The sequence below is a fragment of the Hyperolius riggenbachi genome, chromosome 8 (assembly GCF_040937935.1).
Source record: "Hyperolius riggenbachi isolate aHypRig1 chromosome 8, aHypRig1.pri, whole genome shotgun sequence".
Taxonomy (NCBI): domain Eukaryota; kingdom Metazoa; phylum Chordata; class Amphibia; order Anura; family Hyperoliidae; genus Hyperolius; species Hyperolius riggenbachi.
The window spans coordinates 124,714,078-124,729,274 of NC_090653.1; the positions used below are offsets into that span (position 1 = coordinate 124,714,078).

Genomic DNA, 15,197 nt, shown 5'->3' on the forward strand with positions numbered 1-15,197 from the left:
TACGTGTCTATGTAGTGGCTAGAAGCCTGCATCTCTGGAGCGCTGGCATGTGGCTGAGTATACCAATCAGTACTTGTCTATGTAGCGGCTAGAAGCCTGCAGCTCTGGAGCGCTGGCATGTGGCTGAGTTTACCAATCGGTATGTGTCTATGTAGCGGCTAGAAGCCTGCATCTCTGGAGCGTTGGCATGTGGCTGAGTATACCAATCGGTATGTGTCTATGTAGCGGCTAGAAGCCTGCATCTCTGGAGCGCTGGCATGTGGCTGAGTATACTAATCAGTACCTGTCTATGTAGCGGCTTGAAGCCTGCATCTCTGGAGCGTTGGCATGTGGCTGAGTATACCAATCAGTATGTGTCTATGTAGCGGCTAGAAGCCTGCATCTCTGGAGCATTGGCATATGGCTGAGTATACCAATCAGTATGTGTCTATGTAGCGGCTAAAAGCCTGCATCTCTGGAGCGCTGGCATGTGACTGAGTATACCAATCAGTACGTGTCTATGTAGCGGCTAGAAGCCTGCAGCTCTGGAGCGCTGGCATGTGGCTTAGTATACCAATCAGTACGTGTCTATGTAGCGGCTAGAAGCCAGCAGCTCTGGAGCGCTGATATGTGGCTGAGTATACCAATCAGTACGTGTCTATGTAGCGGCTAGAAGCCTGCATCTCTGGAGCGCTGGCATGTGGCTGAGTATACCAATCAGTACGTGTCTATGTAGCGGCTAGAAGCCTGCAGCTCTGGAGTGCTGGCATGTGGCCGAGTATACCAATCAGTACGTGTCTATGTAGTGGCTAGAAGCCTGCAGCTCTGAAGCGCTGGCATGTGGCTGAGTATACCAATCAGTACATGTCTATGTAGCAGCTAGAAGCCTGCATCTCTGGAGCGCTGGCATGTGGCTGAGTATACCAATCAGTACGTGTCTATGAGATGGTTGAAGCCTGCAGCTCTGGACTGGAGTGCTGGCATGTGACTGAGTATCCCAATTAGTACATGTCTATGTAGTGAATAGCGATCTAAGCCTGCAACTCTGGAGTATGTATCTATGTGGCCGCTGAAGCTTGCAGCTCTGGAGTTCGGGCATGTTGGTGTGTATACCAATCAGTATGCGTCTATGTAGTGGTCGAAGCCTGCAGCTCTGGAGTTTTGGCATGTGGGTGAGTATCCCAGTCAAAATGTGTCTATGTAGCGGTCAAAGTCTGCAGCTCTGAAGCGCTGGCATGTGGTTGAGTATCCCAATCAGTACACATCTATGTGGCATTCGAAGCTTGCAGCTCTGGAGAGCTGGCATGTGGGTGAGTATCCCAATCAGTAATGCATCTATGTGATGCTCGAAGCCTGCAGCTCTGGAGAGCTGGCATGTGGGTGAGTTTCCCAACCAGTAATGCATCTATGTGATGCTCGAAGCCTGCAGCACTGGAGTTCGGGCATGTGGGTGAGTATCCCAACCAGTAATGCATCTATGTGATGCTCGAAGCCTGCAGCACTGGAGTTCGGGCATGTGGGTGAGTATCCCAACCAGTAATGCATCTATGTGATGCTCGAAGCCTGCAGCACTGGAGTTCGGGCATGTGGGTGAGTATCCCAACCAGTAATGCATCTATGTGATGCTCGAAGCCTGCAGCACTGGAGTTCGGGCATGTGGGTGAGTATCCCAACCAGTAATGCATCTATGTGATGCTCGAAGCCTGCAGCACTGGAGTTCGGGCATGTGGGTGAGTATCCCAACCAGTAATGCATCTATGTGATGCTCGAAGCCTGCAGCACTGGAGTTCGGGCATGTGGGTGAGTATCCCAACCAGTAATGCATCTATGTGATGCTCGAAGCCTGCAGCACTGGAGTTCGGGCATGTGGGTGAGTATCCCAACCAGTAATGCATCTATGTGATGCTCGAAGCCTGCAGCACTGGAGTTCGGGCATGTGGGTGAGTATCCCAATCAGTACATGTCTATCTGGCGGTTGAAGCCTGCAGCTCTGGAGCGCTGACATGTGGGTCCTTTAAGTATCACTTTAATGCTGTAGACACACTGTGTGCGCTATTTGAGAGCTTTCATGACCCCTAGCGCTTTCTGAGCGTTTAAAAAAAAATGCTCCCATTGACATTCATTAATATTGCGGTAAAATTGCTGCAATCGCGATTTTTCTAAATATTGAGATCTGGGCAATTTTACCACGATTTAAAGCGATCTTAATGTAAGTCAATGGGAGTGTTTTTTTTTTTAATTCACACTAGAGCGTTTTGCCGCGATTTCGGAAAAACGCTCAAACGCTAGTCCTTTTTCAAAGCGCTAGTGTATTTAAAGTCTATGGGCCTGTTCTTACTTGAGCGATTTGCAAGAATCGCCGCAAATGACCCAAAAAGGCAAACGCGTAGCCTGCCCCATTTTCAGGCGATTTTCAGGTGGTCGTGTTTCAGTGCTATAGAAGCGCTAAATGCGATCGCGGCAAAATCGTCGCAGTGTTCAGTGATTTTTCCGCGTGAAATCACAGAAAAATCACTCTTGCAAAATTGAAAACGCAGGTGTGAACAAAGCGTCAGAAAGGGCTGAGGGTCCGAAAATCTCTCAGAAAGCGCTCGGTGTGTCTACAGCCTAAACATTATCTTAGATTCAACTGTGCTTTTCCCATTTGCCTTTAGATCAAGTTTAATTTACAATGATTGCTGTATATCAGCAATGTGAAGTCAGATCACTAGTGTATGACAGTTCAGCTAGAAAACACAAAATAAAAGTTGCTTAAAAGAGCAAATTATCAGCAGCAAGCGGGTCCCTTCTGCTGGTTCCCAGTATGCCTGGGGGTGCTGTACTTCTGAATAAACAGATGCCTGTCCACTTTTTGCTGGTTGATGTAAAATGCCTCGTTGCTGTGTTGTAATGCATTTAGGGATTTGATATATGATAGATAAGCAGCTGTTATTATTAGTATGAGCTTCTTACATCGTAAAGGTAGCAGCACATTAAATGACTTCCCAGCGCTGGACTGGAAGGTCTGTGAGCTCTGCTTCAGGAAACAACACTTGTCATTAAATTGTTTTTTTTCCCCCCTCCCTGTCATCATCACCAATAGAAGCTTTCGCTGCTGGCGTCAGTTTGTGTGTGCTGGATCACACACCCAGAGAGCTGAGGCAGGGGGGTGCACTGTGTATGGGAGCAGCACACTCCGGACTTGGAGCACAGCTGTCAGAGGGATGGAGATGTCTGGACGAAGGCACAGCATAACCAATAGCAATCACCGCGGCATTTCCTATGCACAATAAATGGCAGTGATTGCTCTGCCTCCCAGACATCTGTACAGCAGCCAGACTCAGTGAATGGAGAGGCGTGTGAAGTCCTGACTGACAAAATACATTGGCTAAAAAGAAAAAGGGGGGTGTGGGGGCAGCACCTCCTCATCACTGCCTACTGCTTTGATCAAGATGATGTCTTTCTGGGGGTGGCATGTTGGCACCAAGGAGAGCGTGTGTTCTCAAGAAAAGAGGTCCATCTCTAACTCCTCAGTGAATCCAGAAGACCTGCCCACTCCTTAATGAAGAGTCTAGCACCCCATGAAGAGATCCATTCTGGTCCTGTAATCCTCCTTCCTTTGCACGGGGATGATGGAGGTGAACAGGACCTGCCTTGACTGTTGGACCCCTGGAGCAGCTGGCACAGAGCAAGACAGAAAGGACCCACCTTCTCCCGGGCTGACCACCGCTCTGGCAGCTGTGCTCATCTTCACCATCGTTGTGGACATCCTGGGCAATGTATTGGTTATCCTGTCAGTCCTCAGGAACAAAAAGCTCCGGAATGCTGGTGGGTACCAAACATGATGAGATGTGTCCGTCCTGCTCATGCTCGCACTTTGTAGGCTGTAGTTGTAGTTCAGTACATACTGTAGGAGATCTAAAGTAGCAGACCTGGTTCAAGTAAGTTTACAGTCACAGTAACATACCTTTTCAAGTTTCTATCAACTTGCTGAAAAATTCTGCTCTCGTCTTTACTCATATTTTCAAATCATTAGGAAGGATGCTGCAGCATGATGTGTACTTCTAGGCAGTCAGTGATGCATCCTTTTCGGGGGCAAGTAAGGTATAAATAAACTTTCAGATAAGCAGTATGATCACAGGATCTCTGTTCCCAGTGAAGGTACGTGGAGTTAGGGTCAGACAATGAGGTATAATGTAAAATGCCCTCAGGCACCACTGCTGCTGCCTGTCATATGAACACAAATTCTTTTGATGGGAAAAGGACAGAGAAAAGTGGCTAGATGCTCCTGACACACCATATATAACAAGGGAGATAGAAGAGGTATAACAAGGGAGATAGAAGAGGTGAGACAGTTTCTCGTTTCTCCTACCGCTTCATACAGACATGAGGTAATCATTGCCTGATTTGAGAATATATGAATGTGATCAGGTTGGAAAATGATAATTATGTCTCTACAGGAGTTGCCAGTCTTAAAACCAGAATTATCCAGGGCATAATTGTATCTACAGTGAACATATCTTTGTACTAGTTAATTGGGTGGAAAATATCAAGTTTAAGTGAACCTGAGGTGAGAGTGATATGGAGGCTGCCATATTTATTTCCTTTTAAGCAATACCAGTTGCCTGGCTATCCTGCTGATGCTCTGCCTCTAATGCTTTTAGCCATAGACCCTGAACAAGCATGAAGCAGATCAGGTGTTTCTGACAATATTGTCAGAACTGACAAGGTTAGCTGCATGCTGGTTTCTAGTGTACTTCAGACACTACTGCAGCCCAAAAAATCAGCAGAGCTGCCAGGGAACTGGTATTTTTTAAAAGGAAACAAATATGGCAGCCTCCATATCGCTTTCACCCCGGATTAACTTTAAGAAGAGTAACCAGTATATCCTAATTATATGTATTCCATTGTCACATATCTTGTCCCTGAAACAAACAACCTAGCCTAACCATAATGTTACCCAATGCCTCACCCTATCCTTGTCCTCTCCCTCCTTCTCTGACTTCTCTAACCAGAGCATCTTCCTTTCTACCACTTGAGCAGTGGTAAGCAGGACTGTACACTTACCCTTTACCCTTCCCCCAAATGCATAACTGTAAACAATATTTTTACCTAAGGTGTCCACTAATGATACAGTCTTGATTGTACAATCTTACAATTTTTCTGTAATATGAGGGACTACCTAAATGATCCATTTAAAGTATATTCACTCAGTTTATCCTTGTACTACATAGATTTGGTAATATTTTACAATCAAGATTGTATTATTAGTGGGCACCTTAAAGTGTACCCGAGACGAATCAAGACTCAGGATTTATACTTACCTGGGGCTTCCTCTAGCCCCCTTGAGGCTGTTAGGTCCCCCACCGTCTCCCTGGGCTGCTCTGGTCCCCCACTGGATGGCCCGGTACACTGTCAGAATCTCACTTTGTTGTGTATGCATGGTCCGATAGCACGTGCCCCTTTCGTGCTCCCATGGCTGGTGCGTTCTGCGACTGCCCCTGGCGTCTGCTCCTGCCCCAGCTCCAGGTCAGTATAAATCTGGAGACCAGGTTTCCTTTAAGTCTAAGCCCTACCTAATGGGTAACCCTAGCTTCTGTGCTTTATGATGTCACCTAACCTGAACTAATTCTTCAATCAGTCGTATCCTTCCCTGACCTTCCTAATCACAAATATTAGCAATTCCTGCCTTTTGGGTTGATCATGGTGTGGTGGGTTCCAACAAACACGATCTTACATTTTGGACGGTGTAAGATAAAAAAGATGAGATTTAAAGAGGCTTTGTGTATTATCCACTAGTGCTATGGGCAATTTTTTTTTATTGCATGCCAGCAGGAGTTTAACTCCTTGTTGCCAGTAACCTAGTTTATAATGTATTTTTCAATATACAGCAGATAAAGCATTTGTGATCAAAGTACTCTCATTCTAGTTTTGAGTACTCCCAAATCCACATGCTTAAAATAAACCCGAGGTGTGAGACCTATGGAAGCTGCCATATTTATTTCCTTTCAAACAATACCAGTTGCCTAGCATGCTGCTGATCTTTCTGGTCAGTGGGGTCTAAATCACACACCTGAAAAAAGCATGCAGCTAATCTTGGACAAACACAGACCGAAAGTCAGGGGTATGCAGCTAATCTTGTCAGATTTGTCATAGACATCTGATCTGCAGTGGCGTAGCTAAGGACCTCTGGGCCCCAGTGCAAGTTTTACACTGAGCCCCCCCAAGCACTCTATACATAACAATTGATACGGCGCACCAAAACCTGCCAATGACAACTACAGTGTCAGAGGTGCAAAGAGGGTATGGGGAACAGTCTGTTAATGATTACTAATATTCAAAACATTCATAGAAGTGATTATTATCAGCACAGGACCAATATAGAGCTAATACCGTGGCCGAAGGGAGGGCCCCTCTCGCCCAAGGGCCCCGGTGCGGTCACAACCTCTGCACCCCTTATTGCTAAGCCACTGCTGATCTGTGTGCTTGTTCAGGGTCTATGGCTTAAAATATTACAGGCGGAGGATCAGCAAGACAGCCAGGCAATGTGTATTATTTAAAAGGAAATAAACTTGTCAGCCTGCATATCCCTCTTACCTCAGGTTCCCTTTAAGTGGAATAGTGTACAGAATCATGCAAAGTTGGGGCTCTCGGTTGAATTCCAACGTGACATGATGTAGTTGGACATGGTATTTCTTTATAATCTATAGATTAAATCAGTGAAATCATTACAGAGAAAATGCTGTAATTCTCCAATCTATTCTATCCAATTTGTTACTTTAGACTGGGGAATACTGAAATGCTTTGCACCGGCCATGCATGCTGCAGATAGGCTTGCAAATTAGTTTAGATTGAATGATATGAAAATCTTTTCACATGAAGTCATCTATAAGACTCTGGTAAATTATATAAAGTGGTTGTATAAAAAAAGAACAATCTCGTCTCTCGAACTTAGCAGGATGTCATTTCATCAGTGAACATATTGATATATATATATATATATATATATATATATATATATATATATATATATATATATATATATATATATATATATTATATATTATTATGTTTTTGAATAGTACATGAATAATCTCTGTGGCAGTCAGTAGAATAGTGTTAGAATTCTGTGTGGTAAAACTGTATAAATACATCTAATAAACAGAATATAAGACTATTTCTATTACGTTAGTCAATAATAGGTATTTTCCTGATTCAAAACTCCCTGAAATAAGAAAATACCATGGTAAACCTTGCCATACACAGGTCAATATCATCTTGATCTTTTACATGATCGATTACTCCCCATGCAAAGATCAGTCGAGGAGTAGCAATCCATGCATCCCACAGCAGCATTTAATCCCAATCAGATGTAAGGAGAAATCTAATAAAAAATAGATCACACCGCTACCCTCCTAGTCTTGTACTTCTCAATATTGTAAAAAGCTACTTTATCCTTCCGCTTAACTGACAAATATTTACAGTTGTTCCTGGTCATGTCTCTGGTCAATAAACTTTTTTCAATAAACTGTCAATATTTTATTTATTATCAATGGTCACGAGTATATTTCTTACATATTTGATCTGAGTAACTAAATCTGCCCCTACATTTTTTTTTATCATTATACTATACTGACATTTTCTGTGAATTGTCTTTCTTTGTGCTTTTCATCTGAATAATGCTTTATTTTTAATTAGTTATATTTATTCACCGGCCATGGTAGTGAGCTGGTTACCTTGGAGCTAGATGTAGAAGCCTGGTGAGGGTAACATCAGCTGCATGACCAGATATAGACCAGTGTGACATGTTTGTATACCTCAGGTTTGTAGAGTAATGTGCTACCTTCATGTGAGCCATTCAGGTTAACTCATGGCGTCACCCACGTGAACTGACAAACTGCAGTTTGATTGAGTCAGGTGGAAGGAATTTGCTCCCGTGTGCAGCAGTGATGGAGCTCAAGGTCACTGAACCTCTCAGATGAACAACTGGACACTGTTAAATGACTATTTTCCATGTCATAGAGAGTCAGAGCAGCCCTTCTTAGGAATATTTGATGTGGAACTGATGGCTCTACAGATTACGTGATCCGATTCTGTGATGTGTCGGGCAATAGCAGAATCAAGGACTGTAAAGGAAGAGTTCCAACTTTTTATCTATACATTTTTGTTTTACCAATTAACCAGAGGATCCAGCTCAAACTCTTAACCTTAACCTACAAAGCTCTCTACAATCTCTCCCCCCTTTACATCTCCCCACTAGTTTCCAGATACCAATCCAATTGCAATCTCAAATCTGCACATGACCTTCTTTTGTACTCCTCTAGAATCACCTCCTCGTATTCACGTATACAAGATTTCACATGTGGTTCACCTCTCCTCTGGAATGCCCTTCCACAACACAACTATCACTCTCTATCTTTTGATAGCCTTAAACATACTCCTCAATACTCACTTTTTCCGACAAGCATATGCTCTACCTTAGCTCATTCTCACTTGACCTACGACCAAGTTGCACTCCTACTAGATATCCTAAAAACACACTGCCTCTGTGTATGTTTATTGTATACTACCCCACCCCTTGCCGCCCCCTCTATTCTTTTAGATTGTATGCTCATAAGGGCAGAGCTCTCTCACCCTTTTGTGTCCTGAAATTTGTTAGACTTTTTTTTTTTTTAGTTCATTGTATCACTTTAGTCATTGTCATAACCAATTCTGTATTTTGTATCTATTCTGTATTTTGCTACCAATTTTGTATATTGGTGTATACCATTGTCTGTACTATTATGCACTCCATGTTTGTTTCTTAGTTTGTACAGTGCCATGGAATATGTTGGCGCTTTATAAATCAACAATGATATTAAATGTCCTCCAGCTGTGTCAAGCGCTAGGTAACACCCGGCAGTATATTCACCAACTTCGGCTGCTTGAGGAAAAGATATCTTAAAGCAGAGTTCTCCAACCCTGTCCTCAAGGCCCACTAACAGTACATGTTTTGCAGGAAACCACACACAATCACAGGTGGAGTAATTAGTGTTGCAGCAGAGCTGATTAACCTCCTCAGCTGAGCTCGGGCAAAGCCGCCGCGGTGGATAGCTCAGGCCCTGGTGGGCCGATTTGCTCACTTCTTATTTTGTTACACGCAGCTAGCACTTTGCTAGCTGCGTGTTTGTTCCGATCGCTGCCGCTCCATGCCGATTCACTCCTACCTGCCACGTTAGAGGCCCCCCCAGACCCCTTGCGCAGCCTGGCCATTCACCGCCAGGCTGCGCTATGACGTGGATTGGGACTCCCTCCGACTTCATGACGTGGATGATGTCATCCCTATCGTCGCCATGGCGATGGGGGAAGCCAAACAGGAAATCCCGTTCTGAACGGGATTTCCTGTTTGCTCTAAACGCTGGAGGCGATTGGAAGGGGTGGGGGGATGCTGCTGCACGGCGGCTATCATGTAGCTAGCGCTAGGCTAGCTACATGATTTAAAAAAAATGTAAGTGCTGCGCTGCCCCCTGGTGGTTTTAATAGACCGCCAGGGAGGTTAAACACCTGTGTGGATTAATACAAAACATGCACTGTTGCTGGGCCTTGAGGACAGGGTTGGGGAACACTGCCTTAAAGGACAACTGAAGTGGGAGAGATATGAAGGCTGCCATATTTTTTTCCTTTTAAGAAATACCAGTTGCCTGGGTAGTTTGCTAATTCTCTTCCTCTAATACTTTTACCTACAGACCAGGCCCGGATTTACATCACAGGAGCCTATTGTTACAGATGTCCTGCCAACGTAGACTTCGCCCTCCATGAACCTACAAACCCCCGCCAAGCTGCACCACAAGTGTGCTGGCTGGCCCAGCTGCCGCTTCTCCCTTACTTTCCCTGCTCATCATAGATAGCTATAGGTGTTACTTTAGTTTTAGGTAGCCAGAGCTAGCTATAGGTGCCCCCAAGTATTAGGCAACTAGAGGTGTTCCTGATTGAAGGAAGATCTGGTCAGTGGAATGCAGAGTAACCTTTCCTTTACACTCAGCTTGGGACTCTGGATAGGGAAGAAGGGAGGCATTTGGTGGAGTGGAGTCAGAGCCGGATTAAGGCCACATGGGGCCCTAAGCAAAGGGCAGATTTGGACCCCCTCTCTCAACCGAACCATATATATATATATACACGTATATACATATATTATATACACACTAGTGGACCTAAGCCCATTTAAAAACGGGCTAGGTCTGTCCCTAATGCGCCGCACGCACGTGCGCGCCCACCGCGCACGCCGCGCACCCATCATGTGCAACGCACGCCAGCCCCTTCTGGCCCCGTCCTCCGGATCTCGGCAGTGTCTCTGCGTCCCTGCACATGCGCAGTGCACAAAAAGCACTGACGGACGGACATGGGACGCAGCGACACCTGCCTTTTATTAGGTAGGATATATACAGTATATATATATATATATATATATATATATATATATATATATATTATGCACATATATATAATATACACATATATACAGTATATATATATATTATATACACACACACATATATATATATATATATATATATATATATACACACAGTATATATATATATATATATCATACACATATATACATATATATATTATATACACATATATACAGTATATGCATATACAGTGGTGTGAAAAACAATTTGCCCCCATCCTGATTTCTTATTCTTTTGCATGTTTTGTCACACTTAAATGTTTCTGCTCATCAAAAACCGTTAACTATTAGTCAAAGATAACATAATTGAACACAAAATGCAGTTTTAAATGATGGTTTTTATTATTTAGTGAGAAAAATAACTCAAAACCTACATGGCCCTGTGTGAAAAAGAAATTGCCCCCTGAAACTAATAACTGGTTGGGTCACCCTTAGCAGCAATAACTGCAATCAAGCGTTTGCGATAACTTGCAACGAGTCGTTTACATCGCTCTGGAAGAATTTTGTCCCACTCATCTTTGCAGAATTGTTGTAATTCAGCTTTATTTGAGGGTTTTCTAGCATGAACCGCCTTTTTAAGGTCATGCCACAACATCTCAATAGGATTCAGGTCAGGACTTTGACTAGGCCACTCCAAAGTCTTCATTTTGTTTTTCTTCAGCCATTCAGAGGTGGATTTGCTGGTGTGTTTTGGGTCATTGTCCTGCTGCAGCTCCCAAGATCGCTTCAGCTTGAGTTGACAAACAGATGGCCGGACATTCTCCATCAGGATTTTTTGGTAGACAGTAGAATTCATGGTTCCAACTATCACGGCAAGCCTTCCAGGTCCTGAAGCCGCAAAACAACCCCAGACCATCACACTACCACCACCATATTTTACTGTTGGTATGATGTTCTTTTGCTGAAATGCTGTGTTACTTCTACGCCAGATGTAACGGGACACGCACCTTCCAAAAAGTTCAACTTTTGTCTCGTCGGTCCACAAGGTATTTTCCCAAAAGTCTTGCCAATCATTGTTGTTTTTTTTAGCAAAATTGAGACGAGCCTTAATGTTCTTTTTGCTTAAAAGTGGTTTGCGCCTTGGATATCTGCCATGCAGACCATTTTTGCCTAGTCTCTTTCTTATGGTGGAGTCATGAACAATGACCTTAATTGAGGCAAGTGAGGCCTGCAGCTCTTTAGATGTTGTCCTGGGGTCTTTTGTGGCCTCTTCGATCAGCTTTCTCTGCGCTCTTGGGGTAATTTTGGTCGGCCGGCCTCTCCTGGGAAGGTTCATCACTGTTCCATGTTTTTGCCATTTGTGGATAATGGCTCACACTGTGGTTTGCTGGATTCCCAAAGCTTTAGAAATGGCTTTATAACCTTTACCAGACTGATAGATCTCAATTACAGTACTTTGTTCTCATTTGTTCCTGAATTTCTTTGGATCTTGGCATGATGTCTAGCTTTTGAGGTACTTTTGGTCTACTTCTCTGTGTCAGATGGCTCCTATTCAAGTGATTTCTTGATTGAAACAGGTGTGGCAGTAATCAGGCCTGGCGGTGACTACAGAAATTGAAAGCAGATGTGATAAACCACAGTTAAGTTATTTTTTAACAAGGGGGGCAATCACTTTTTCACACAGGGCCATGTAGATTTGGAGTTTTTTTTTCTCACTAAATAATAAAAACCATCATTTAAAACTGCATTTTGTGTTCAATTATGTTATCTTTGACTAATAGTTAACGGTTTTTGATGAGCAGAAACATTTAAGTGTGACAAACATGCAAAAGAATAAGAAATCAGGAAGGGGGCAAATAGTTTTTCACACCACTGTATATAGAGTATATATAATCATATCACATCCATGTTGGATTGATGAATGGCTGCTGCCTGTCTCCACAACTCACATGCACTGACCTGCCTGCGATGTGCACTCTCACACTTCTGAGCGAGGGCGAGTGCCAATGATGTCAGCAGTAGCTGACGTGATGATGAGCTTAGAACAGGGGGGGGGGGCGCCAGCGCACGCTGATTCGCTCTTGCTGAGGACTGGACTGGAGAGCATCTGTTTGCCATGGCAACGGCAACGCTCAGCCAGCCAGCCTCAGTGTTTCTTCCGTAGTGGCAGTGCGGCAGAGCAGAGAGGGCACGGCCGGGCAGGAGGATAATTGTGTACTGCACATCATGCTGGTGATGATGGGGCAGCTCATCCACACACAGCGCGGCAGCCACAGCCTGCTTGGGAATACATTCTGTACGGCTCAGAGGGGGGCCCTTTAGACACCGAATGGGGCCCCAATCAGGTGCTTGAGGTGCCTGGTTGATGGTCCGGCCCTGAGTGGAGTGAGCCGCCTTACCATCATCAAGCGCCTGTAGGCACGTGCCTACAGTGCCTTATGGTCAATCCAACCCTGCCATAGACCCTGAACACGCATGCAGCAGATCTAGGTGTTTTTGACATTATTGTCAGATCTGATCAGAATAGCTGAATGCTTGTTTCTGGTGTTATTCAGACACTACTGCAGCCAAATAGCTCAGCAGGAAAGCCAGGCAACTGGTATTGTTTAACAGGAAAAAATGCTGGAAACATATATATCAGTGCTCCACAAGACTTTTTGTAATTTAATGCAATTTAAATGTATCTTCCCCTTTTAATTTACAGTCAGCTGTGAATTTCCAAAACTAAATTGTTCTTATTTTGCATGCCTGGAATCTGTACTGTCTTTGTGGAAGGCTTATAAACTCCCACTCTTGCTGCATGAGTAGTTAGCGGTGCAGAGAGGGAGTTTGTTATGTATTTTTCACACCTGGAATAATCCACGGACTGGCGGCTCTGTATGGCTGATTTTGTGGTGAAAACCCTCCCACAAGTGATGTCAGCGCCTCACAGCTCTGAGGTCCTGACATCATACTGTGGGAGCCTTGTTGCATTGTGGGAAATAACAGCTGTTTTCAACTGACAAAAAAGCAAGCAGCATCTCCTTCCTGTGACATCACCTGCCAGCAGTAAAAATGTCACCATGTGATAAATGTCTGAATGTAAAGCAGGAAGAGGAAAGATTTTACAATGAGCAAACACTGACTAAATCATTTATACATAATTATTGTAAAAATTAAGCACTTTTTTTATTACATTATTTTCACTGGAGTTCCTCTTTAAGTCTAAAAAAAGCAGTTTAACTCTCCTGGGGCTTCTTGCAGCCAATCCTTCCGTGACCCTCCAGTCAGCAGCAGCGACCCTCTCAAAGCTGGGCGGTCGTGGCCAGTCGCATGCTACTGCGCATGCGTGGTCCTGAGCTGCGCATCCTGTTCACGCTCCAGTTAGCAGGAGCATTGTGTGCATGTGCAGCAACTTTTTATCATACTTTGTATGCACAGAATTCTGTTGTGCCCGGCGGTGCGATGAGGAGGCGTGTGGCCGAACAGCTTTGAGGGGGACGCCGCTGCTGACTGGAGGTTGACTTGAGGAGGTTGGCGCAGGCACAGGGTGACTGCAGGGGGGTGCAAAAATCCCTGGATAGTTAAACTGCTTTTTAAAAGACGCAGGCTGTAATTTGCTCAGCGCTAGTCTGGATGAAACATGGTTTCCATATTTAAAAGACAGTTGCAGTGCCAGAGAGGTGTATTCAGAGTAAGGAAACAGTTTTTTAAGGATTACCACTATTCAATGCACATAGAAAGGTGTTCATTACCATCACTGCACCAATGAAAAGCTAATAAGATGGATGAAGGTGGGCCCCCTAGTGGGCCCCTCTAGTCCAAGGGCCCTTGTGCGGTCTCAACCTCTACATCCCTACGCCACTGGTGTGCAATAACCTCAGGCTAACTCACCTAATAAAGAATGCTCAGGGAAACAATACTCCACTGTTTGGGAACTTTGTGAATCCTTTATAAGATTAATTGTATCAGGTAGCTATTGTAAGAAACAATCTGCAGAAATCAAAGGAGGCCGTCAATAAACTTTAATTACTCAAATCTGCCCTCAAATATAACCCACAAAGGTTTATGTGAAGAAATATTAAAGATGTTTCTATCTATGTGACAACCTGATAATCATGCATGTTCATAAATTTGTATGCTGCCTTAACTCTTTTCTAATAAAACTTGTAATGTGAAAAAACAGAAATAAATATTAATACTTAAAGTGGATCCGAGGTGAAAATAAACTGATCAGATAAACAATTGTATCTATCCTTCTATGCCTAAAAATGACTTTTTTAGATATCTAATTGGTTTTTTTTTATATTGAACATTTACATATAGGTTTAATGTTTTATTGTTTCTGCTCAATGGCCATTTATTAAGTGTCCCAGAGTTAAAATACATGAACTATGGACCTTTTTTGATCTATCCCCTGCTCTCAAAAGATGTACTCTGCCGTGAAAAGTATAATGGCTGTAATTCCTTATTAGTAAGGGTTACACTATAATCTGACAAGGATTCGACAAGAGAGAAACTGTCACTTGCATGCATGAAGATTAACTCTTTCAGACAGTAAATTATAAAAAAGAAACACACCTTGGTTATTAATATTTTTTTGCACTGTACATACACATATCTATCTCATCATGTCATATGCTAACAAAGCACACACAATTCTCCCCAAGAGTCGCTGAAAAACCTTACATCTTAGAATGCAATCTAAAAAAAAAGATGTTGAGATATATCAAGAGAATTATGGAAGTATTGTGGGAAGCTACAGTATATCATTTGCACAACAGCTACAAACTTTTCAGATCATCAAAGAGTAGTTAGAGTCCCATTTCTCTGAATGGAGTCTAGTGTAAGATGGGGACATTTTTGG

General features: G+C 43.5%; 1 protein-coding gene across 1 annotated transcript in view; it reads left to right on the forward strand.

Moving 5' to 3' along the window:
- Positions 1 to 3,201: 3,201 nt before the first annotated feature.
- LOC137529089 (melatonin receptor type 1C) overlaps positions 3,202 to 15,197 on the forward strand; it is a 203,646-nt gene continuing 191,650 nt past the window's right edge. Inside the window, exon 1 of the mRNA XM_068251035.1 lies at positions 3,202 to 3,786. Within this exon, the coding sequence (XP_068107136.1) occupies positions 3,588 to 3,786 (199 nt within the window). The 5' untranslated portion in view covers positions 3,202 to 3,587. The remainder of the gene's footprint in view (positions 3,787 to 15,197) is intronic.